The following is a 27168-nucleotide window of genomic DNA, read 5'->3' on the forward strand; positions in this document are numbered from 1 at the left end:
CAGAAACATGGAACATAAGAGGAGAGGAGGAGTTTGAATGTGTTTGAGATGAGGTGCCTGAGAAGTATGATAGGGGTTACTAGGCTGGATAGAGTGAGAAATGAGGAGGTGAGGAGGAGAACAGGGGTGGAAAGGGAGTTGGGAGATAGGGTTGATGAAAGAGTATTGAGATGGTTTGGACACATGGAAAGAATGAGTGAAGAAAGACTAGTAAAAGAGGTGTGGAAGGCAGAGGTGGAAGGAGTGAACATGAGGGGTCGACCTAGGATGAGATGGATGGATGGGGTAAAAGGGGCACTGGGAAAGAGGGGAATGTCTGTTAAGGAAGGACGGGAGAAGACTGAAGATAGGGGTGAATGGAGAAGGGCTATGTATGGATGATACTGTGATGGATGAGGGGGAGTGGTGGGGGATGGGGGGTTTAGGGAGTATGTGTGAGAAATAAATTGACGCAGCCCAAAGGGATTTCTCCCCGTCGTCTTTTCTGCGTGCGGGGACGGAGAGAGGGCGGGGTCGCCGATTTAATGAAGCGGCCTTGCTGTGGATGTGCTGTGTATTGCGACACTGCTCCTGATCCAGGGCAGTGGACAAGATACAGGGATGACCCGTCATCCAAGAGGTGCCAAGATAAGAGGGAAGGAAGGGGCTATCTCCCTTGTAAGGGGGAAAAAGCCTTTGGTATATGTATGTTAATCAAAACCGTCGAAAACCAGGGACTATTCGACGCCAAAGATGTGTCTAGACTTCATGTTTGGAAATCATACCAAGTGTCTCGTAGTATAGATGGGATATAAAAAGATTGAGACATAGATATACGACACGCACACTCTCACACACAGCTATTTTTATCACAATGCGTCTGCGAAAACGGGGTAGGGGGGGAACCCTGTACAGGACGGCCATGACTGCCAAAATCAAAGGACAGTACCTGGACGAGATCGGTTGTGGCTACCCTCACGATATTTGGCATCCACCCACCCCCACCCAGCTACAAATTAGGTTCATATTACCATGATGTACGCTTTACTGGTGCCATAGATTTTTTGTTTGTCGTTAACTACATTTTTCTTCTTTTTTCATTTTTCTTTTTTTCATGTGTAAGTTTCGCCAAGAATGATACTCGCAATGTTTGTCATATTTTATAGTTCTCTGCCTGAACAAGGTCAACAGAAAACAGACAAACTATTCGAAAGCTAATGATGCACACGAACGCAAGACGCCGGGCACACGCTCGAAGTAGACCACTTCTGTGTGACACGGCAAATGTATACAACAGAGTTTCTCAACCTTTTTACCCTTGCGTAACCTTTAGAATAAGTTGCATGTCTCAAGGAACCCCTGCGCAAAAAAAAATATATATATATATACCATATCTTTCTCATCTTATTTTCATTGTAATGATAGGTTAGATAGGATGTCTATATTACATTATTACGATAACCAAGAATATGTCGTATGTGTTTAATTATATTACGTATATGAAATTCAATAAGAAATCAAAAGTGCATTAGCTTATCTCACTTGTTCTCGCGGAACCCTTAAGGACCTTTTGCGGAACCTTAGGGTTCCGGGGAACCCTGGTTGAGAAAAGCTGATCTAAAAGAACTTACATGGATCGCGTACCTCACAGCCGACCAGTGACTGCCATTTCCTCTGGCTGTCCGAGTGCGAAGTTCAAAGGTGACTGCATCAGTCGTAACTAAGCTCTTGATATAACTTGCTCTTCCCCGCTTTTATTCATTTTATTTCAATTTATCTATCTGTATACTGATGTACTAGTTTATTTTTTTAAGATGCAATATAGGCAACCCTAGTTGAAGATAGTTGTTAGATAACAGCCAGGACAGTTGTACTAAGTAATCGAGATGTCCGTTCGTGTTTTGTTGTTACTAAGTTGATGACAACCACACCCGAACTCTGTACAGTTGCCTCCACCATGTGAGGTCAAGATCAAGATCGAACGAGAGTGAAAGGGAGGTGCCGAGGGGCAGGGTAGGAGATGTCCAAAGAACAGCCGAGAGGAAGCTGTTGATTCGATTGAAGAAAGTTAGTAGTAGTGCTTCGTTCTATTTTGGGGGACTTTCGTATGTACACACTATATGTTTCTTTACTTTGGACATGCTGATGCTATAAATAGAGTCCTTTTCAACTCGATGAGACAAACAAGTCTTTGTTATTTGTATTATGGTCCCTGGAGGAAAAAAAGAGAGTTGGGGGCGGGATGGGGGTAAGGGAAGCTTGTTAACACACATGTATGCATACATACATACATACATACATACGTACATACATACGTACATACATGTATACATACATACCATACATACCCACATACAAGGTATGTACTCTGAGGTCTCATACTAAAGGATAATAGCTGTCGATCACTAGTCCAACACGTGATTTAAGAACATGGTGAATCACACGTATATGAGTTCAGAACTCTAATTCGGGAAGGTAATAGTTGTCTTTCACGAGTCAAATATAATCCATGACCATGGTGAATAACACTCACCCACTCACACTCACTCTTTCGGGGCCAGTTCACAAGGACTTTATACCCTGAGTGTATTGAGGTTTGAATGTGTTACCTGGGCAGCCTTCACACGTGGGAATCTTCCCGAGGAGACAGCTAGATAACAGCTAGATAAACGAGATGAAAATCGAACCTGATAGTACGTGTGTGTTGCATTCAGGACATATAAACATTGCGGACACTATGTAACCATGTAGCATCGGCAAGAAACGCAAATCTCATGCCAAAGCCTTCGTTTTTCCTTAATCGTGACCTAAGACCTTCTGAAAACCAGTTTTCAAGGTTTAGTTTAGGGCCGCTCCCCGCACTATGGACCCGTGTATTCATGGTTTTGCTTTGGGTGCCCTGAGGTCCCTAAATACCTTCAAGCGTTTCAGACAACTCGATTGGAGCGTTCTTTGATGTCGCTGCTTAAATGTGGGTTTACCATTTCCGAGACCGGTGGCGCTTTCATTTTGCCTGCCGTCAGGCGATTTTATTTCAAATGTTTCTTTAAAATCCTGTTAATCGTGCAATATTTGTGTGTGCGCGCACGATTTCTGTTATTCCTTTCATTACCATAAGGATGTTCTCTCTTAAATAAAATCGCCAAGCGGCAGCCTAACCACATGTACAAGCCTATAATAACCATGAAAGATTACTGGTTTTAACTACTCAGTACATCTCCTCAGGTTAGATAGAATATCTTGTAGATAACTTTGTCTGTCTAGAGCTGATGTGTAACCCTATGGTGCTGAAGGAGCGACCTTAGGTCCTATGTTCAGGTTTGTTGTACGAGTGCCATAACACCTTCGGGACTTGACCAAAGCGCCATATGTCGAGTGGGTCTATATAATTCCCCTGAAGAATCACGCCGTATTGTAGGTTAAGGTGCCATACGTAGTAGGCATTTCTTGGTGATAATAGTATTCTCTACGTAACGTTGACCTCAATGAAAATATGTAGTGTTAGATTATTGAAAGCTCAGGTGTAAAGATTATACTAATGTCGTTATTTTCAATAAAAAAATAGTGATAGGATCCATATATCAGCTGTTGCAGAAGGTGGCGGAGGATCAACGACGGGGATGAGGAGGACCTGGTGCCGTCTTCCAACGAAGACGACAAAGAACTGCCAAGAACGAGAGGTATAGACTCATGAGCTGGCACGTGTTGATCACACAAAGGGCACGGAGAGAAGTAGCGTAGGAATAGGGAGGGCCGGGGGGGTGGGCAGCTAGCGGGACTACACACCAAGGGCGGAGGGTGCAGAGGGAGGGAGGGAGGGGTGGACAACAAAAACAAAGGCAGTGTGTGCTGCCTACAAGCATCCGTGGATGCGACCAAGTATCCTTCATTTGTTCTGTCATCTTCATTGTCGATTCCTCTTCTTCCTTGATCCCATTTCATCGTCGTAACCTCTCTCTCTCTTTCTCTCCTCCTGCTCGACCCACAACCGCGACGCAAGTATGGTGAAACAAAGCGTGTTTGGAATTCTAAGAAACTGAAAGAAAGAGACTACTGTGAAAAGGTTGAATGGCAGTCCTTGAATGGTATGGGAGTTATCACCACCCACCAGACACCACTACCATCACAGGCCGAAGAGTCCGAGGTTTGGGTCATCACTTTTGTCCTGTGTCGGACTGATCTCTCTCTCTCTCTCTCTCTCTCTCTCTCTCACACACACACACACACACACTCTCTCTCAGCAGCTACAGAGAAAGATTCTGCATTTCTTCTCCTCCTCCTCCTCCTCCTCCTCCTTCTCGTCCTTCTTCTCTCCTTGTCCTTCTTCTTCTTCTTCTTTTCGTCCTTCTTCCCCTCCTCCTCCTCATCCTTCTTCTTCTTCTTCTTCTTTTTCTTCTCGTCCTCCTCGTCCTCCTTCTTTTTCTCCTCCTCCTCCTCCTCCTTCTTCATCTTCTTCAGAAGGTTAACCGGTGTTTTGGGGCGTGTGTGGCGGGAGGAAAGCCCAGATTAAAGAGACCAAGCCTGTGGCGCAGGTGGAGGAAAGTGGACCTTGAGAATGAACGAACAAGTCAGCCTCCACTCTCCTCCACCCATATTCTATTCTTCTCTTGTTTATCTCCTCTCTTTTTTCAATGCTCTCTTTTTCAATTCTCTTGTTGGTTCCCAGTCGTGACATGATTTCTATAAAGGAAAGCCTCGTGTTCCTCCTCCTCCTCCTCCTCCTCTTGCTCCTTTACTTATATATAGTTTTGTTATTATTATTTCTTTATATACTCCCTTTCATCCACCCACTCCAATTCCCTATCTTGAGTCTCTTCTTCCTCCTCTACTCCTTCCCACCCTTCCCACACTCTTGCCCTTCTCTTCTTTCTTCTCCTACTCCGTCTTCTTCATACATATTCACTGTTTTTCTTCATCCTATATCTCGTTTTCATCGGCATTCTGGTCATATTTTTTCTGCCCCCCCCCCACCCCGACACCTATGATCCTTCCTCCCTTCTTCCCTCCCCCTCCTGTGTGTGACCTAGCTTCTTTCCTCCTCCGTCCTTCTCCTCATCCTTCAAAGTACCTCCAGTCCTCGCACCTACTACCGGGTGATGTTTTCAGCATCTTTCCTCCTCCTCCTCCTTGTCATGCTTGTCCTCCTCCCCCTCCCCTCCCCTCCTCATTCTCTTCATCCTCCTCACTCCAGTTCCCTCCCGCTTTGTCTCCTTAGTGCTGCACTTTTTTTTTTTTCTTCTTCTTTTTTTTTTTTTTTTTTTTTTTTTTCCCGTCCTTGGCTAAGTGACTGGCGGAGGGGTGAAGGGGGTGGTTGGGGGCCGGTGGTTAAGAGCGATCATCTGAGTACGGGTTGACGCATTTTCGTGGCTGCCAGAAGTCGTCTCCCCCTTTAACACTGCCCAGAATCATTCCTCGTGTTTGTGTTCGAATGGTAGTTAAGGGAAAAATCACGATAAAGACAATCTTTATCCCTCGCAGTAGTGATTTCTTTACGTTTATTGAATACAGACTACGTAAATTGGCAGATATGTTTAGAGTATGCACGTGCGCATCCACAGAAAGAGTGACGCGCATGCGAGTACTATCACTATACCTGCTGCTTGGCCTGGTTTTACCTTATAAATGAACGTATTGAACACTAAAAGTTGTTCATGTTTTAACAATAATCGAGTCTATTAAACAATAAGTCTTTGTTTATGTCCTAATTATACATTTGTGCGCGTGTGTGTGTAGAGTACGTAGTTGTGAGTGATGACGTGTCTCCTCACGTGACGTCACATCCGAGCGCACAACAGGCTTGTGCCTGTTGGAAACAAAGGGAACATTTGTAATACACTAATAACCAGCGCTTCTATCCCTGGGGGGCGATGGCGTATGGGTGGTCATGGTGAGGCTTAAAAAGGGCAGCACAACTGGAGGGTTGAAGCAAAGAAAAGGGAAACAAAATACCTTAGTAATAAAACTCTCTGATTTCTGCAGAGAAGAAAAACAACCCAACAGGCTGGAAAGAGTCCGGAGAAGAGACTGACGTAGGAAAAAGATCACGGGCTAGGGAAAAAGTGTTGCTTTTATAGAATGAACACAGGAAAGAGACTATGGTCGAGGACAAAGAGATTGCGTTGTAGAAGAGTTTAAGGAGGAATAAGTTTGCATTGTGTGAAAGATCTGTGCAAAAGAAAGTGGTTGAGGAGGAAGGCAAGAATGGTAAAACGGTGGCGGCCCTCGTGTGAAGAAACCTCGGCAGAAAAATACAATGATAACATGTATGTATATATGTGTGCATGTGTAAAAATGATGTATATATATATATATATACCGGTAAATATATATATATACCGGTATATATAATATACACATGTCAGCTGCTACATTTTATTTCCCGGATGGCGTTTTTTTGTCAGTTCTTGGTGGTGCCCCAGCGTGCACTGTGCTTTTTTACTGATCTAGTCGAGTGACCACTTTTTTTTCTAGTATTATTCTACAAGTGTATGCAAAGGGCAAGAGCTTTGTATTACATTATACTCTTTTACCCGACAAGGAGCCTGTACTATGGTTAATAATAACAATAGAAACGTAAATGAAACTTTACTCATATTTTTATGCCAAGAATCGTGGTGCTGTTAATCCTCATTGCGAAATTGCGTTAGGACCGTTGTTGTGAACTGACGCCATTATGTATTATTATTATTGTTAATTGTTTATTTTATTTTCATGTATTTTATTAATTTTATTGGTATTTTTTTCTTTTATATCTTTGCGATTCATTTCATATCCACAGCCAATCCAACAAACTGTATCGTTCTCTTCTGGGGATCTGCCGGTCCTGCAATGAGCCATTAAGGCACGATTTATGAAGAAGCAGCATGGGGGGGAGTCGATCCTCCTATCTCTTCCTGTCCCCCCCCCATCCGTTATCCCCCTTCTCCTGCTCCTCAAGAGGGTGATCGAGTTTAACCAGTGACCATCACGACCCCCCTCCCCCTCACCATGGTCACTTGTGATTGTCAATCTTGTACCAATCTCCGTTTTCTTTGACATATACAGCCTTGATCCCTCCATATAAGAGGGTTAGCCAAGTCTAAGCTTACTTTTGTCTTGACCTTTCTTGGGGAGGAAAGAAGTGGTAGAGGTATCTCCAGTTCCTTCGCTCAATCGCGTTTAGTCGTTGCACAAGGAAGATCGGGACACTCATATCACAGTAAAAAAAAATTAAATCAATAAAAGGCTCTAGATTGGTGTAATCAGTGAATAGAGGTTTCTTGGGTGAGTGAAGGTTGGGATTTCTTATCTTTATGATAGTTTATTTGCCAGTCGGACCTGTGACGTCACCAAGCGAACAGACGTTACTGGGCGGAGGGGGCTGGGGTATGGCCAACTCTTCAGGTGTGATTTTTTTTTATTAGTTGAGGATTGGATCCCGTGAGTAGTTCTCCATTCCTGGGACGTATATCAGGAGGAAGAGAGTTCCAGAGCCTCCCGGTGGAAGGATAGAAAGATATATAAGAGTATTGGTTGGCTCTTGCCAAAGGTAATTGGACAGAAAGAAAAAACATTCGAAATTTCAGAAAACCTAATGGCGTGTGGTCGAAGTGAGGGATAGGCGCAGAGACCGCTTTCAGAAGAACAGTGACAGTGAGAATGGCTGACAGGGAGAGGCTAGGTTTGTCAAGAAGAATAAGGATATAAACATGGAAGAGACTGCAAGAGACCATAAGGTTTACATTAAGCAGTTCCGTGTCCCTTACCACCTGCCATTCGTATCCATAAAGTTAACTCATCTTCTTTTAAAACAACCAATTGTTTCACCGCTCAGTACATGGTTACCAGGTCTGTTCCATTGGTTAGCCACTCTATTGGCAAATCAGTTTTTGTGTATATCCTTCTTAAACCTAAAATTGTCCAGTTTAAATTCATTACTACGGGTCCTGCCCTCCTCTTAGCGGTGGCAAGGGTTTGGACTACCTCCCTCAGAAGTACCGAGTGAGGCGAATCACCCCGAAGAAACTAGGCTAAGGGCTGTATTGTAGTAGTGTGGGACAAACCTGTGTCACCTGTTTTTATTAATTGGTCGAGGAGGGAAACAGTCGCCGGTTGTCAATGTTCCTTCTTCGTGAAATGATAGAAAAAAGTAGAGCTGAAGTTTATAGAAATATCTTGGGCCCGGTCCTGGAAACGAGTGCCAACCCCAAGGGGCCGCACCTTCACATGGAGGTACGTAAGGGTGTTTGCAGGTTTCGAAGATGGACGCAAGGGAGATGATTCTCGTTGACGTCCACCTTTTACAGGAGCTTGTCATTAGTCCAGCAGCCGAATTCGGCTTTGATGAAGACGGTTTGAACTGTCGTCAGGTGATTTTATTCAGCGAAAGGACATCCCCCCTCCCCCCCTCCTCGTTCTGGATACCGGTGAAATCAATAAAACTCTTCAACTAAGGGATCCGTAGATAATTAGACACGTTTATCATCATGGCAATTATGTATCCACTCGTTTTTCTAAATATTTGGTACCTTAAGCTAAGGATTAGTTGTCCATTTAGATAAGATTATGACTCCTATGGGAAGGTTTTTGTTTTGGAACTCGGGTAGCAGATAAGCTTTGCCGGTTGGCTAAGAGTGACATTAATGAAATTTGATTATGAGTGAAGCATATTAGGTAACCTTACGTGAGGTAAAAAAGAACAGACATGTACAAGTGAAACACTGGGGTACACACACACACACACACACACAGTAGATCGTCTAGCTTTAGTTTGAACAAAATCTAAAGAGGATGTGATCATGTTATGGATAATTTGCAGCCACATCACCAGCGTATGCCACCCCACCTGTGGGACTCCGGCGTACGCGCGCACATTTGTACCTCTGTGTGTGTGTGGGGGGGGGGGGCGAATCGTGGGGCTTTAAAGGGACTTTTAATCTGGCCTGAAGAACCCCCTTCAAGCCTGTGGCCATCGCTATCAAAGGCACGCAATAGCCTTTTGTTTTTATTCTTGTTCTTGTCGCGTAGCCCACAGCGTCAGTGGATTGTAACACCTGAGTTGCAAAGGAAACAGACCGCCTTCTTGGGTTCCCGCCAAGGATCCTCCTCCCCACAAATGTCGTGTTCGTGTCTGTGCGTTGTCATTGCAGTGCAGTTTATGAAGTTGCGTGTGATTGTATGCGATGCATCCTGGTAGGTCGAAATCGCCTGTCTTTAGCCGTGACAAAATCCCAAAAGTGCGCCGTGAATCAAGAGTGGATGGGCGCATGTTCGGAGGCAGTGGGCACCGTTCCGTAATATTAGTGCCTGCTGGTGGTACTGGCACGCAACAGCACCCGTCGTCCTGATTTGATTATACGAGTTTCTCTTGTTTTAACATGGGGAAACGAAACAAGTTTAGTAGTCGAGTGTACACCTGTACTATGAGATGCAAATCACCGAATTGTTATTTTATGGTTATTGAATGTTTCAGTGTTATTTAGAATTGACTTGAAACAAGTGGGTGCAAAAGTGAAGACAAAGTACAACGAATTTATGTGTGAAAATTATCTAGCAATGAACATAGTGCATAAGTGAAGTGACACTAATAGACATTTTCACTAAGAAACGTCATATTCTCCAGCGGGCAATCCCTAGTGTTGTCTGGTTTCTAGGAGATTTTTGTGCGTTATTGATCAAGAACGATAACAGTAAGAAGGAGCACCACCCTGTGCCCGCCACAGACTGACATCCTTAGAAGAAAGCAGACTTTCCAACATGGTTGACAAAAAAGAACTAGGTAAGTGTCCCTTCATCTAACAACACCCACTCCTTCGCCAGTGGTGTTTTCATGGTACGAAGACTAGGCTGGTAAGGTCGCTGTCACATTGTGCGGCGGCACCGGATGCAGTCGGATAATGGGCAAATTCAATTAGCTTAATATAATCATATGGCGATAGCCAAAAATTCATAAAAAACGACCCCCCCCCCCCGGCTGGTTAAAATACTTATAACCTTCCGAGCCTAACGATTCATAAGGGAGACGTTGCTATAGCCAACAAGAAACAGCAACGGCGGCGCCGGACAGTGTGGCACCGACCTCACCGAACGCTCTGGTTGGCGTCGTTCTAAGGACCCGTTGGCACAGCAACGTCTCAATTAATATCCACCGAATAAGGGAGAGGGCTGTGAAATATGTGTCTTTACTTTCTTTACTCGGTAAGGTTGGGACAAAAGTCCTGACCCACCTAGTTATTTTCGCCATTCATGTGTAGTGTTTGTCAGAGTATTATGTTGAACACTGTATAAAATGTTCATCAAATAACCAATGATGAAATGTATATTTCCGTAATAAAATTTGTAAAATGTTACATATCCAGGGATTTCCCCCCTTACAAGGGAGATAGCCAAAGTCAATTCCTAAATCCGTTCCCACCCATTTCATCCCCACATAATCCACTCTCATTTACAACCCCTCCCTCCCTCTTTTCGTGGCTCCTCCTGGATGACGGGTTATCCTTGCATCTTCCCCACTGCCGGTCAGAAGCAATACAGCAAGACATAGCACATCCACAGCAAGGCCGCTTCATTTAATCAGTAACACCCCCATCCCCTATACGGCCTCTCATGCAGAAAAAGGGAAGACGGGGAGAAATCCCTTCGGGCTGCGTCAGAATATCATTCACACATACTCCCTCACCCCCCATTCCCCACCCGCTCCCTTCCATGCATCACAGCATCATCCATACACAACCATTCTCCATTCACCTCTATCTTCTGTCGTCACTCATCCTTCCTCAACAGACACCCCCCTCTTTCACAACGCTCCTTTTACCCCATTCATCCATCTCATCCTTGGTGCTCCCCCCCCCCCGAATGTTTTAGTATCTATATAAAAAAGCGGTTAAGAAAATTATGTAAAATAAAAAAAAATGTATGAAAGGACGTGAAATTTATTTTTGATATAGAGAATCCTTTTTCATACAATTCTCTTAACTACTAGAAACTGCTGAACGAGTTGACGTAAATGTCCATCAACTTTTCCATATCTTGTGGTCATTTTCAAGCGTACAACACTATGATTAGATTTCCATATCTTGTTTTCCCGCCCCACAACCTCTTTTTACACACACACACACACACACACACACACACACACACACACACACACACGAATTAATGTTCAATATTAAAAAAAATTGTAGTGAATAAGCAACCTTTTGTGTTACTTCAGTATCGGTTGACCGCATATACGACAACGACATGACGTCATGTCGACCACATTCTCTCTTGCAACGGTTCTCCATGATAATTTTCAGTGTCCCAATGCAAATACTTTGCAATTCTCACCTGCGCTTGGATGTGGCATGTTAAGCTTTATGGAGTTGGTGATTATATTTTGTGAGTGCAGACTGTATATTCGCGATGGTAGTTGGTAAAGTCTGTTAATATATTTTGAAAGTTACAATGTGCTCTTATTCCTGGATGGCATACCGCCATGGTAATAAATGTGAATTCACACAATGGGACAGTTTCCGTAACAGTATTTAGAATTCGTTTGTGCAAAAGTTACTTTTCATCTTCCTCTTCTCTCTTTAGTCTTCTTCTTCGTCTTCCTCTTCTTCGCCTTCTTACTCTTTCTCCTCCTCTTCTTCTTCTTTTCTTTAGTGTCTGGAAGGAAATTTTTGGTGCCAGCTCTGATAGGTTAGATCAAGGTCACAAACTACGTGACCCGACATAACAAAGCCACTCGTTTCTCGCCACTGGGCCAATTTTACTTATAAAGTCTCCTAATCACTAGCTAATGAAAAATTTATAGATTTTGTCTTTCATGCATTTTTTCATCGCGAGCTAAATGCAGTATGAGTAATACAACACCGGAGACACTGTATCAAGACGCATAGGTTTTGTCTTCAAAGATAGAAGGTGAAGAAAATTCATCTCAGGCGGATTGTCTTCTTTCTTGTGAACTCGTATTTTTTTAATTATCAGAAAAGATTCATAGCCTGTGGTTCTGTTTTTATCATATATACATTTGAATATATGTGTATATATATATATATATGTGTGTGTGTGTGTGTATGTGTATATATATGTATATGTGTATATGTATATATATATATGTGTGTGTGTGTGTGTGCTTGTGTATATGTATGATATATATATATATATATATATATATACATATATATATAACGTGTGTGTGTGTGTATGTATATGTGTATATATTATATGTATAATATATATATAATATATAATATAATATATATATATATATATATATATATATATATATATATATATATACAGAGAGAGAGAGAGAGAGAGAGGTGAGAACAAATGACAGATGAGGGTTTTGGGTGGTGGAAGTAAAACGAAGATGCTCGTGGAATAGATTTTACTCTTACGTTACGACCATTTCTGAAGAAGACCAAGGTGGTCGTAACGTAAGAGTAATATCTATTCCGAGAGCATCTTCGTTTTACTTTCACCACTCTAGACTCATATATATATATATATATATATATATATTATATATATATATATTTATATATATATATTTATATATATATATATATATATATATATATATATATATATATATATATATATCTATATATATATATATATATATATTGGGTGTGTGCGTGTGTATGTATGTATGTATAAAAAAGTATATATGTATTTATATGCGAGGCTTGTTTTTAAGTACCGTTTTGAAATAAAAATGAAACAAGTAGACTTTCCGTAACAATTTTATTTTTACATGAGAGCCTGTACTGTAATCTATTCAACAAATTCCACCAATATTAAGGCATCATATCGTACAGCCAGCTTTTGAATACCATCCTCGCAGAAATCTGTCGCCTGATTAGAGAACCACTGCAACACGGCCGTTTTGACATTTTCATCGTCATCGTGGCGCTGACCACCCAGATGCTTCTTCAAATGCAGGAAACTGATCAGATAACGACGAAATCGTAAAGCGTCTGTTTTCTTTCACTTTTTCATCAACTTTCTGTACCAAACCATCAGTAATGAGTGAAGGTCGTCCACTTCGTTCCTAATCATACACATTTGTACGGCCATCTTTAAAAGCTCTCACCCATTTCCGCACCATCCCATCACTCATAATGTTTTCTCCATACACTTCACTGATCTGACGACGAATTTCAGCCACTTTCACGCATTTATTTAACAGTAAGAAAACGAATCACAGCGCGTATTTCACAGTCGGCGGCATTCTCAATAGGAGGCATTTCAAATACTCACAAGCAAACTAAACACGGTCAGATGATTCCGTAATGGCGGTTGTGGCTAGCCAAGAGATAGCGGCACACAACGCGCATGCGCCAAGCCGACCGCACTTTAAGACTCTCACCATCGATTATAATCTCTCTACTTTGAACTTTCGTGTTAAACATTACTGTGGTTTTAATCTTATTAATTTTTAAACCTACCTTGAGAATTTCCTTGTTCAAATTACTCAGCATATCTTGCAAGTCTTCTGCTTTTTCTGAAATAAGAGTATGTCATCTGCAGATCTTAGGTGGTTCAAATATTTGCCATTAATCTTCAAACCTTTCTGTTCCCAACTCAGTCTTCTGAAATTTTCTTCCAAACAAGCTGTAAATAATTTGGGTGAAATTGTATCGCTTTGCCGAACTCCTCTTTCGATCTCGATCTTTTCTGTATCTTATGTAGTCGAATTGTAGCGGCACCTTTCGCATAAATATTTTCCAAGACTCTTACGATTTGTTCGTTTGTACCCTGCTTGCGTAACGAATTTAGTATTTCTATTTGTTCTATCAAGTCAAAGGCCTTCTCGTAATCCACAAAAGCTAAACAGAGAGGTATTTTTAAAGAAAAAAAATATACGCATATATATATATACACGTGTATATATACATATATATATATACACACATAGTATACACACACACACACACACATATCGCTTGTTTGCGAAAACGTCGTCATAACTCAAAATATCGAATTTTTCAGGAGAGGCATTTTAAAGTTTCAAAACGCTCTCAATATTATAAAAAGCCCTCAAACACCATAGGTGGAACATTTTTTGGAGCATCAAATACGCCTCTAAAGTTTATAGAAGTTGAAACAATCATAATCTTTACTAAGTCTAAAATATTTGTTGGAACAAGTTGGAACATGTAAGGTTATGTCGTTGGGACATTTAGCACTCCCTAGCGGTCAATTTTTGAGCTACAGATATGACACTGTTACCAAAAAAAACCCGTGTTTGAAGATGAGTATGTCTGTATAGATAACTCGAAAATTCAGTTTTTTGAGTTATGACGACGTTTTCGCAAACAAGCGATATATATATATATATGTGTGTGTGTGTGTGTGTGTGTATTATATATATAATCAGCCATCCTGAGTCCACTGCTGAACAAAGGCCTCTTTCATAGCATTCCATGACTCACACGACTGCCAACCTCTGCCACATCATTCCTGCAAATTTCTCTCTCGCTTTTTTTCGGTGGTGGTGGTGGTGGAAGTCTAGATTCTTTTAAACTAACCCACGTTTTCTTTCCCTGCAGGTGAGTAACGATGGTATTGTGGTTCGCTGCCGGAGATCCCGAGCTGCTGACAGGGTAAGCGTAGCACAAGAAGGCTGGAGTTACTCCCCCTCAACAGAGTAACCGAAGCAATACATGGGTGACGGATTCGTCAGACATGGCAATGGCCGCGTAGCCCGCTTGCGAAGCACAACCAGCAAGCATACCTCTGCCTGGGCTCCAGAGGAGGCGGGCGAAGGGAACTGAAATATTAACGAGATCAGCATCGCCGATTTGGCAAAGGGTGGAGCTGGACATGCCACCTCACTCTAATAGAAAGTTATCTAACTGCCCCGCAGTGATAATACTGGTGTGTTGTTATGGACTAGGTTACCGGCGCTTCTATGCATGTGGAAAGCTCGGTCCGCGCCGTGGTAAAGGTTTTGTTGCATTCGTGCGTGCAAACTTAGGATTGACGCGGTCTTGACAGTTACTGTCCCACCCCTACCCCACCCAGCGCCGCACTCGAATCAATGACCACTGCGTCCTGGCAAGAGACGGGGAGGGGGAGGTGGGGGAGCATGCGACCTATTGGGACACAAAACAACAAGCACGCACGCTCACCTCACACACCGAATGCCTTGTCACAACACAAAGATGCACTTCGCACGGATTCGTGAATCGCGCGTGCGTACGCATGTACACATACAGACGCATATATACATATGTACATATACACGTACACACACGTATGTGAATCGCGCGCGCGCGCGCACACACACACACACACACACACACACACACACAATGTACACACACACACGCACATACACGCGCACATCGATGCTCGGAATGGCGCGGGTGGTGGAATCCCACAGTCAAACAACATAAATGAATTTACAGCCAAGTTTGATCGATGGAGACAGGACTGACGAATATAGCTCCAATTTTATTTGGTAAAGAGACACCACACGCACACACTGACACAATGGATACAGGAGAACACCAGGTATAGAAATGAAGAAGAACCATCGAGACTAGACTTAATAATTACATCTGAACCTAGAATAGTGGACAAGATTGAATATAAAACACCAAAAAGTAAAAGTGACCACATATTGATTGAACTGGAACTTAATGAAGAAAAATATATGAAAAGAAATGAGCAATATAGAAAGGGAAGAATGATGTATGAAAAAACAAACTTTGATAAAATAAGAGAATTCTTTCAACAAGAAAACTGGGAAGAAATATACAAAGAAGAAACAACAGTGGAAGAGAAATGGAATATTTTGACAAAAATTTACAAAAAAGGAGTGGAAAAGTATGTCCCAAGACAAAAACAAGAAAAAGAATATGTAAAATGCTGGTACAACAAAAGTTGTTGGGAGTTAAAAGACAAAAGAGACAAAGCCTGGACCAGATGGAAAAAAGACAGAAAACCTGAAAAATGGAAAATATATACCGGTTATAGAAATGAATATGTACAAACGTGCAGAGAGGAAAAGAGAAAATATGAAAAAGATGTCATAGAAAAGTATAAAGATCAACCAAATCTATTCTACTGATTTGTAAACAATAAACTGAAAAACAAACAAGACTTGGAGAAATTAAGACTAGAGGGAGTTGAATACACTGAGGAAATGGAAATGGCGGAAATTATGAATAAACATTTTAAATCAGTGTTTACAAGGGAGAACATACAACCTGAAGAGATTGAATGGAAAGAGAAAGTCCCCCCCATGGAAGAAATAGAAGTAACAAAGAATGAAATATTGACACACTTGAGTAATCTGGATGTCAGAAAATCGCATTGACCAGATGATATAGCAAACTGGATTCTGAAAGAATGCAGGAATGAACTGGCAGACAAAATACATAGCATACTAAACAGTTCCTTGAAAGAAGGAAAAGTTCCAGAAGATTGGAAAAATGCAAATATAGTACCTATATATAAAGGAGGAAATAAAGAAGAACCTACAAACTATAGACCAGTCTCTCTAACAAATACAATAGCAAAAATTTGTGAAAGAATTATCAAAAGTAGATGGGTAAAATATTTAGAAAAAAAACAAAGTGTTAAATCCAAGGCAATTTGGATTCAGACAAGGACGATCATGCGTCACCAATTTAATATGTTTCTATTCAAGGCTAATAGATATAATACAAGAAAGAGATGGATGGGCGGACTGTGCATTTCTAGATCTAAAGAAAGCTTTTGACAAAGTACCACATAAGAAGTTGCTTAAGAAATTAGAAACTGAAGGAGGAATACAGGGAAAACTACTAAATTGGATGGAAGACTTTTTGCAAGAAAGAAAAATGAGAGTAGTGATAAGAAACCAGCACTCAAAATGGGATGAAGTAATAAGCGGTGTTCCGCAGGGAACAGTTCTGGCCCCAATAATGTTTGCTATATATATTAATGATATGGATGAAGGAATTGAAAGCTATATGAGCTTCTTTGCAGATGATGCAAAACTACTGAAAAGAGTGAAAACTGAAGAAGATTGTGAATCACTACAGAGAGATCTAAATATAGTACAGGAATGGAGTAGGAAGTGGGAGATGGAGTTCAATACAAAAAAGTGTAGTATAATGGAATTTGGAAAAAGCAAAAACAGAATAACAGGAGCATATAAATTGGGAGAAGAAGGAATAAAAAAAGTAGAAAATGAGAAGGACCTGGGAGTCATTGTTATGAATAATATGTCACCTGAGAAACATATAAATAAGATTTTTGGAGAAACTTATAATTTAATAAGAACAATCAAAGTTGCATTTACATACCTGGATGAAGAAATGGTGAAGAAAATCCTAATCACCCTGATAAGACCAAGATTGGAATATGCAGCAACGATATGGTCACCAAGTACAAAAAAATGTATAAAAAAAAACTTGAATACAAAGAGCAATTACAAAACTGGCACCAACACTCTCAAAACTATCATATGAAGAGAGGCTAGAAAAACTTGAACTACAGACACTAGAGCAAAGAAGAGAGAGAGGAGATTTGATAGCTATTTACAGAATCATGAAAGGCATAGAAATTACTGATAGAGAGAATCTGATAAAATGGGATGACAGAAATACAAGAGGACACGGAAAGAAAATAAAAAAAGACAGCTATAGAAGAGACTTGAAAAAGAACAGGTTTCCTCACAGAGTAATAAACAGTTGGAACAAGTTAGATGAGAAAGTGGTGTGTGCAAAAACAATACATGAATTTAAAAATAGTTTAGATAAAATGAGATATGAAGACGGGAACCCACGAGCATAGCTCCCCTTCCCGTAAAATATAACTAGGTATAACTAGGTAAATACACACACACACATACTGCAGTGGTCGTTAAGGTTTCGCGACGACGTCGACCCGAGTTCAAGTCCCTGTTACGACCAGAAAGCTGCCGATCACAGGTCTAGTACGTGATTCGAGACTATGGTGGTGAATCATACGCGATTACCTACCGCCTCATGCGGCGGCAGACTTCTCTCTCATAATCGAATGCACATGCCACCACAAGTAATAGAATGACCACAATAGTCTTGCCACCTGTATCACCACAACCATAACCACCACTACAGATTTTTAAAACTAAGTTCTCTTGGTTATAGTGAGTTTTATTGCTAAATTTCGAGGTATGGCGAGTCTCTCTCTCCCTCTCTCTCTCTCTCTCTCTCTCTCTCTCTCTCTCTCTCTCTCTCTCTCTCTCTCTCTCTCTCTCTCTCTCTTTCTCAACGAAATCGTCATGTTTCACTTACTATCCTCCCTCATGAGATAGACAAGTCCTGCGGGTGGCCATTAAGGTTAAATGTTCACCCTTTTCTGTATACATTCACATCTGGTGAGAAAAAAAAACAAGGAAATAGTGTTCCACCCACTTTATCCGTCCTCGCCAAGTGTCACTCGGTACAAGAAGGAGCTGTCGGGGAGGGGCTATTCTTCATCCTGCCGTGAGGGGCGCAGCGGAGATGAATAAAGTAGTCTGTCGGCAGAGCCAGGATGTGAAAAAAAGAAAGAAAGAAATTTTGTGTCACCCGATGAGAGATGAAACCTGACCTTCTTCGCCTCGTTGTCGCCACACACCCCCTCCCCACCTCCCTCCGATCTTCATTTCCTCTCCCCGCACTTTCAATATCTTCTCCCCATATCCCTCCCGTGGACTCCCCCTCTTTCACTCCTTCTCGTCCACTCCTCCTATACTAACCTCCCCTACTCCCTCTCCTGTACTCCCTTTCTTCCACTCCCACCTCTTTCACCCTTGTTCACTCCCTCTCCTCCAGGCGTTCCCTTCCGCTCACTCTGTTTCACCCCCTCTTTCATCCCGTCGCTTTTCTCATTGTCCATTAACAGTTACGCTGTCAGAGAAATTTATTCCCGAATCAATCAATTAACCAATCACTTAATGAGTCAGGAAGTCAATCAATCATTCATTCAATCAATCAGCTCATGCCTCACTCCCGTACCCTCGTCTCAATTTTATTTCTTTTCTTTTCTACCCGTTCCCTCCATTCCTCTTCCTTTCCCATTTCTTGTTGTCTCTCCGTCTCCCTCTCTCTCCTTCATTCCCCCCCCCCACCTCGCTTTTCCTCCCACCTGAAGATGAAGTGCATGGCTAGCTTAGGACTGGATCTGGAAAGAACTCAACATCGTGGAGAGGAAAAGACTGCCGGAGAGGGAGGGGGAGGGGTGTCTCTGTCGTCCCATGTGTCACGTGACTGGTAGCCAGAACAAAATACTTAAAGTGCCTCATCGTATGTAAGGGGTTAACTATTTTAAAAAGATTTACTAAATTAAAAACTAATCAATAAAGATAGCCTTCATCCTTTTGGGTTGTGAGCCAGAACAAAGTTTGTAAAGCGCGTCATCGAAATAACTTGTTATTAACCGACGTGGCAACCCACCCCCCGTGCACTGTTGCACAGGACTATTGCAATCGCCCGTTGTTTTGATCAGCTGAGTTCGAGGAAGCAACGAAATGTATATGCATTTTTTATTCCTAATTTATGAATATTATTTGACTCGAATACTGCGTGTTTGGGGTGATTATTGCCATGTTATTTGAAGATAGTATTTGAGGAGTGAGGAGGAGTACAGGCCAGCTGTACGATAGTTCTGATTTTTGGGGGGAGTGGTTGGGCTTGTGTGTAGTGCGGTTATGCGTTGGTTTTAACAAGCAAGAGAGCAGTGAACGAAAGATGTACTGTATTAGCGAGTCGAGGTGCCTGAGAGAGCGACGTACTGATCCATGGTGCCTCAGGATCGTTGGCTAACTAGCGGAGTGTTGTTTAGTGTTATTCTTATTGTTTTGAAGAAACCAGTGGACATTTTTCCTCGTCTGTCGTGTGTGATGTGTGTACTGAGAAAAAGGACAGTGAGGTTTTGGACATAATATCGTATGACCTTAGTAAATATTTGTTGACTGTATAAGTAGGATGTTGTTGACTATGCGAAGTTTATATTAATTAAACGTGTGAAATGACACATCAGTTGTAGAAATATTCGTAATCGTTAGTGTGTGATTATTCGTGTATACAAAACTAAGGGCAAGGTCATTAGCTAGCGTAGGAAAGTGTAATGATACTGTAGAACTTATTAAGTTTACGAAAACCATGTAATGGACAAATAATAAAGTAATCAATCGATGTGGGCATTTCGTAAAATATTACTTGCGTGCGTGATTGCAGAATGATGCAGTCTTTTTTTTCGTAGTTCAGCAGAGGTTACTATATTATAATGTGTTTATAAAACTCGAATGTTTGGATGTGCCGAACCCCAGCGTATATCGTGATCATACACGCTCACGCGCCTTTAATCTTGAACCAACTGCGCGTGAATGTAAATGGATAGTGTGAAGTAGTATTGGACTATTAAATAGTGCTGTTATGTGTTTGTAGTCTGGTAACGTACTCCAAATGCCCTAGATGGAACCACCACACAGAACACGAAGGACCTTGCTCTATACTACCCTATTCTTACCCTATCGACACAGTAACACAAACTTACTTCTTAGAGTGATTTGCAGGCCGAACCAATGGCTAAGGGGCTGAGGGTTTTCTGCGAGAAAGAGACTTGGGGCAAGGGACTAATTGATTGATTGATGGATTGATTGACAGGGTGCGTATATCCGACCCAGCCAAATTCAGGGATAGTAGACAAAGGCCGGGGCTAGCACGACTGGCACAAACAAACGGAGTCGACCACTTGAAGTCGGCATAATGTATGCTGTGCGGTTAGCCCGAGTTTCGACCACTTGTGGATCCAAACGGACGTGAGCAAGCCAGAACAGGGAAGTGGGTGTTGCTCTCACTTGTGCATGCGCGCGGAGTGAAAACTTTCACAAACACTACAAGCCGTTACTGCCCCATTTTGGTAAGGCGTATGAGTATGGGATGTGTGTGTAAGATCACATCATTACTTCTTCATCAGGCTGCATGACCTGAGCTCTCATCCGGGAGGACAATAGATGTCGATCACGAGTCTAGCACGCGATCCGAGACCGTGGTGAATGACGCGCGCCCCCGTGCGCTCGCGAAGGAAAGTGTGATGCTGAGAAAGTAAACAAGGCGAGCGGAAAGGATGAAAGTGAGGCGCACGAGGAACACAAAGGAGTAGGAGGAGGAGGAGGAGGAGAGTGGGAAGAGCAGAGTTGAATAGAGTAAACTCAAGTACGAGTAAGTGTAATGGCCACAAGGGAGAATACATCTTCCTCTTCATCCTCCCCCTCCCTTCTTCTTCCTCCTTCTCGTCCTCATCTTCATCTTCATCCTTCCCATTTTTTCTTTCTCTTCTTTCTCTTCTTCCTCTTCCTCCTCTCACCATCATCATCACCATCCACTCGTCTCTGTCTGTCTCTATCTTTCTCCGTCTCTTTCCCTCCTTCCATCTTCCTCCCTCTTTCTCTCTTTTTCGCCCCTCCCATAGAATTTAAGACATCCGCCCTGAGCTGTTTAGTTCGTTGACTGAGAAAAAAAGGTCCACTGTTGAATAAAATGGCCTGGCGACGGGTACGACCAAAGTAATCAAGCCAAACGCGTACAGTGACGGGTGTGTTACATTGCGATTTTTTATGTTTTATATATTTATTGATATATTAATCATTTGAGTACGGGTGGTTTCGGTCTGCCGAATTTAGGCCACGGCGGTAGCCAGAATAGAGTGAATGGCATACCAGCAATGGGGTCAAGACAGGGTCATCTGAGGGCGAAATGGCCTCTTGATCTATGACCACTGTGCGTATTACATTCTCGGCGACGCCAGACAATATATATATATATATATATATATATATATATATATATTAATTTGGGAGGTGTATAGGCCACTTAATACATGCGAAGCCTTTCCACGTGCCATCTTGTAAACCGATAGTCAAAAGTAGAGTAGGTGAGGTTGGATCAGTTAGTCACTCTTAGGTAGACTTCCTGCCTGAAGCCTGGCCCAGCTGTCTCAGCTGATACACAATCGCTAATGCAACGTTTGGCTCCACTTGTCCTGTACAAGGCCACTTGTTGGGCGTCGCCTCTATGGAATACCCGGTTAGAAATGTATACATTCCGGTTATCTTGGGTAAGGTTAACTGCTAAGGTAATATAAGTAGTGAGTACACTTCCCCTTCTCTCTGAAATGTGTAGGAAGAGCATATTTCCCACCTTTTCTCATAACCACCTCGGACTGTTGGAAACCGGATCTCGCCGGATACTGGTTGCCCTGCCTGCATGCCTGCCAGCCTTCCCCGCAACGTCTCGCAGACCAGCCTTTTCAAAGCATATCCGACTGCCCCATGGGAAACAACATTTAAGTAACGTTAACCCGTTCTGACACACACTGGGATAGCCTGGTGGTCCTACAGTAAACCCTCAAGACTGACGAGTAATTTGAATAGGTGAAGTCAGATTTCCTTCCTCCCCTTTCATGTCTCCCTTGCTGACCTCTCCCCGTCCCTTCCTCTCCCTTCCCTTCCTTACTTTCCCTTCATTGACCCTTCTCTACCCCTCTCCCACCCCCGCCTATTTTTCGCTCCTTTTTCCAACTGTTTTCATTCTCCCTTTTTTTGACGTTTCTCCTCCTCTCCTCCCCTCCTTCCCCTCCTGGCTTCCTCCACTACACTCCACACCCTCAATTCTTGCTTTTCTCCTCTCCTTGTCCATACAGCCTCCCCTTCCTCTTCCTTTTCCATCCTGTCCCTCAGCCTCCTCGTCCTCTTCGTTTTCCTGCTCTTCTTTTCTCTTCACCCAATTTCCTGTTGGCATAATCGGAACCATGCTGGTTTCGCATTCGCTAAGTTGTGGTTCGAATCCCGCTCTCCTCTCCCAATTCTCAACAGTGGCTGTTACCTGCCTCAAGACTCCTAACGCATAGCGGGGCAAAGGTGACGGTTTCGGTCCTTCACCACCTTCCCCTCTCCCCTTTTCGCCTCTTCCCCCCCACTTTCTCCTTCCACCCTCTTAGTTTTTCCGACCAAACACGAGAATCTTTATCCATTCTGTTCCATCTTGACGCCGATCTCTGGAAGAATCGTTCTTGATATTCATCCCCAAGATGACTTCCAGCTGATGAACACTTGAGGTAAAAGAAGCAAATAAAAAAATGATAATAAAAAGTATAAATACAACTACGCCTCCTTCTTTTACACACACACACACACACACACACAAATGGGCAGTTCAGAAGACTGTGAATATCGAATAAGGAGAAAAACCTCATCTTGATTATTCAGATTTAAGTTAGATATTGTATGAAGTAAATTAAAGAAAAAGATGTATACGAGATTGGTTCAGTCCGGTTGAATACTACACATACGTGCGCGTACACTTGACTGCACTTAATTAAGCCCACACTGGACAGGAGCGTCAGAGATCAAACTTCTGCCAGATAAACCAAATTAAAACACCAGTGTAGTAACCGCCAATTATATATTAGTGGTAGTCTATTGTCGTCATATAGAAATAATTGCTGTCGACATGGCATGCTTTGTTGTAGTTGATTTTTCCCTCAATGTTTAGGCTTGCAATGCGATAATTTGCATAGCCATTATCCAGTATTTTTCCATCCAGTTTATAGGTACACTACTATAAACGGGGAGCAAGCTGCGTCGGCATGGAGCGAAGGAAGAAGAGTAAGTCTGAGTTTGTGAAGAGAAGCCTCTTTTGAATATATTTTGTACAATCGCTTCCTATGTGCACACCCGACTGCATTCAGGTGTCGTTTTCTTGTCTGACGTGGGAGATTCCCCCCCACCCCCCTCGGCCACTGGGAGGGCCCCTACTCGGCTGATCACACTTCGTAGGACATGAGACGGGAAGTAGGTTGTGATGTAGGTGCATTATACCTAACCTTCACCACCACCTCTTTTCCCTCCTGCCCCCTTCCCTCCTCACCTCATTTTTCTCATCCCAATTATTTTTCTTCTTCAGCAACGAATATGTTGCTAGCCTCTACGGGCGGTTTACCAGAGGTGAATGAAGGATACAAGAAACCACGTTTTCATTAAAGGTTCGAGTGAGAATGAGAGCTTCTTTTACCTGTAAAATCACCTGGCGGCAGCGTTTAATGAACATGTAAAGAAGAAGTCAGTGGTTAGGCAAGCACAGATTCACGCTTTCGTCACGTCACAGTCATGTTACGTCGTTACGTCCAAAGTTGTTTCATGCAATCCAATGGACCCTGTCCATCAGATCTGTGAAGTGATGAATAGTCGCATTCTGACTGTACGCGTACCCCCCCCCCCCCCGCCTCTTCGGCCGCCTCTTGCAGATCGTGTTGTCAACTCTTGCCTTTTGTATTCAGCAACACCAAGACAATATCTGTCAAATGCATCTCGGGGTTTAAGGTTTGCAAGAGGGTTGATTAATTTGTCAAAAACATATATATAGAATATTATCCATTTCTTAGCGAAAGGGTGTGGCAAGTTTTGTAGAAACGTTCAGATTTTTGCCTTCGGGTCAGTCTGTTGTTCTATGGGAGCATGTGGAAGATCACGTGGCATGAGGTATTGCCATAGCTTTCAAATCTCGCATTATGTTACGTCCTGAATTTATGTCTCCACAGGTTTTCAACAGACTTGTATATTTCAGTCGAAACAGGTTGTTTTCATCAAGTGGTATTGTTGGTAGATAGCAGGTATCGTATAACGATAGGCCCAACTGATAAAATGGAGTTGCCATGCGTCACTACACTCATTAATATCGTGTGCACCAATGTGTTCCTGCACAGTAAGGTTTAATGGTTGGGAGACTGAGAGAGTATTGAGATTTGCAAACCTTCAAGTAAATAATATAATTAATCAGTGTCGTGATATGTCTATATTTTTTAGTGTTTATTCTTAGCACAGGAAGTATTGGGGGACTGTATGGAAAACGTGGGTTGTTATTTTTTGTGTGTAACAAGTTGATGTATTGAAGTTGTTTACAGCCCGTATTAGTAACTAACCGATGTCAACAAATTGGTATATAGTATGCAGTAGCTTCCTCTATCACCCCAGTTAGTAATAATAAGGGTGGTTCTACTTAATTCTTATGATGTAGGAGTCATGCCCTCGGTACAACCAATGACTTAATGTGCAAAAATGAAAGTGTCGTTTTTGAGTGTGACAATTTAAACGTTTTCTGTACGTAGCGACTTTGCATGTCACGCGAGGTAAGCTGTGTGTGTGTGGGGGGTGGGGTGTGAGCAGAATAGGGGATCTCGAGTGCGATTCCATTGCTTTTCTTCTCCCCCCCCCTTCCCCCGAACACATTTCGCTCCATATATATATATATATAATATATACATACATACACCAAAGGCTTTTCCCCCTTATAAGGGAGGTAGCCAAAAAACAAAGGCATAAAAACCACTCCCACCTCTCCCATCCCTATCACACGCCACTCCCTTCCACCCTCTTGTCTTGGCACCTCCTGGATGACGGGTCATCCCTGCATCTTGTCCACTGCCCTGGATCAGAAGTAGTGTCGCAAGATAGCACATCCACAGGAATGCCGCTTCATTAAATCGGCGACCGCCCTCTCCGTCTCCTCATGCAGAAAAGGAGAAGACGGGAAGAAATCCCTTCGGGCTGCGTCAAATTGTTCTCATATACTCCCTCACCCCCCATCCCCCACCTATTCCACCTCATGGTTCACATCATCCATCACATCATCACTCTCCATTCACCCCTGTCTTCTGTCCTCTCCCGTCCTTCCTCAACAGACATTCCTCTCTTCCCCAAAACCCCTTTTACCCCATCCATCCATCTCATCCTAGGTCGCCCCCTCATGTTCACTCCTTCCACATCTGCCTTCCACTCCTCTTTTACTAGTCTTTCTTCACTCACTTTTCCCTGTGTCCAAACCATCCCAATACTTTTTCATCCACTCCTGTTCTCCTCCTCACCTCATTTCTCACTCTATCCAGCCTAGTAACCCCTATCATACTTCTCAAACACACACACACACACACACACACACACACACCCGGAGTGGTAAGGCACTAGCCTCACAAGCCGGAGAACCGGGGTTCGATTCCCCGGCCGGGCGGAGACAAGTTGGGTTTGTCTCCTTTCACGTGTAGCCCCTGTTCACCTAGCAGCGAGTAGGTACGGGACGTTAGTCAAGGAGTTGTGACCTTGCATTCCCGGTGTGTGGAGTGTGAGTGGTCTCAGACCTACCCAGAGATCTGCTAATAACGAGCTCTGAGCTCACTGCCGTAGGGTGGTGTCTGGCTGTCTCGAAAAGAGGCTGCAGCAGATCCGAGGTGAGATCCGAGGTGAACACATATATATATATATATATATATATATATATATATATATATATAATGGAGGGAAAATGTTCCACTCTTTACCCCTCTTTTGTATAGTCATTTCACCCCCTTTTTATAAACAACTGTGTCCTGTTAGTCCACATATCTACTGAAGCTGAATAGTTAACAGAGTTGCCTTGCTGTAATATCCTTATGAGGAGCGTGGTGAGCATCCAAATGGGACTATTCATTGTGAAGATAGAATAATCAGTGGGCAATCAGAATAAAATCAGATCCTGTTATATCATAGCAGTCGATTGCTGCCACGAATGCAAAACCCGCAGCCCCGCAGTGGCTTGCCAGTCCTCGGAACTTCCAACAGTCTCTTTGGGAAGAAAAATTGGCCTAGTCTCTTGTATCTGTGTGGGACTGTTTTTTTATGTCATTGGTATAGAATAGTAAGGAAAGGAGCAGTTACTGGTTGTCTGCTCTGCACGAGTAAGAAAATGTAAGAAGTACAGCTGAAGTTGATAGAGAGATCTTGGGGCCCAGTCCGGAGACGGATTATACCACTTGATGGAGGTGAGTCTTGCAGGACCGCTGTACGATACCCGTCATTGGTCCATAAATTATAGCAAATGTCATATTATATGTTAACATAATGCTCCACTTATAAAGCTAAATTACCTTTAACCTAGGAAAAGATAGAAAGCAGGCGTTCTGGCAACACCGCTCTTTGTTAGCTGTTTAGTCATTTCTGATGACGGCGTACAGAACAAACAAATGGATCGACGCATCGACCTAGTCGCCCTTGACATTAGCGACAACGACGAGGGGTCGAGTCGATTGACCTTGACACTGAAGGAGAACAGTGTTGGCGATGTGTCGTGTCGTCGGCGAATTAGCGGAATGAGAGATCGACGGTTTTCGTGATTTGAAAGAGCACAATTAACGCGGTGTGGCGGTGGTACATGAGAATTCGTTACT

The 27168-nt window shown here is 42.7% G+C and overlaps 1 protein-coding gene across 3 annotated transcripts in view; it reads left to right on the plus strand.

Annotated features, from left to right (window-relative positions):
• Positions 1 to 7387: 7387 nt before the first annotated feature.
• Positions 7388 to 27168, plus strand: part of Ctl2 (Choline transporter-like 2) — a 68443-nt gene continuing 48662 nt past the window's right edge. For 2 of the 3 annotated variants that reach the window (XM_076192602.1, XM_076192603.1), the window contains exons 1-2: positions 7388 to 7507; positions 9431 to 9736. In XM_076192602.1, coding sequence (XP_076048717.1) covers positions 9715 to 9736 — 22 coding nt within the window. In that variant the 5' untranslated portion in view covers positions 7388 to 7507; positions 9431 to 9714. Of the gene's footprint in view, positions 7508 to 9430; positions 9737 to 23516; positions 23579 to 27168 lie in introns of those variants that run through there. The other variant, XM_076192604.1, reaches the window with a different exon arrangement.

This window comes from Oratosquilla oratoria, chromosome 11, assembly GCF_046742065.1.
Source record: "Oratosquilla oratoria isolate Oo_2021 chromosome 11, ASM4674206v1, whole genome shotgun sequence".
NCBI lineage: Eukaryota > Metazoa > Arthropoda > Malacostraca > Stomatopoda > Squillidae > Oratosquilla > Oratosquilla oratoria.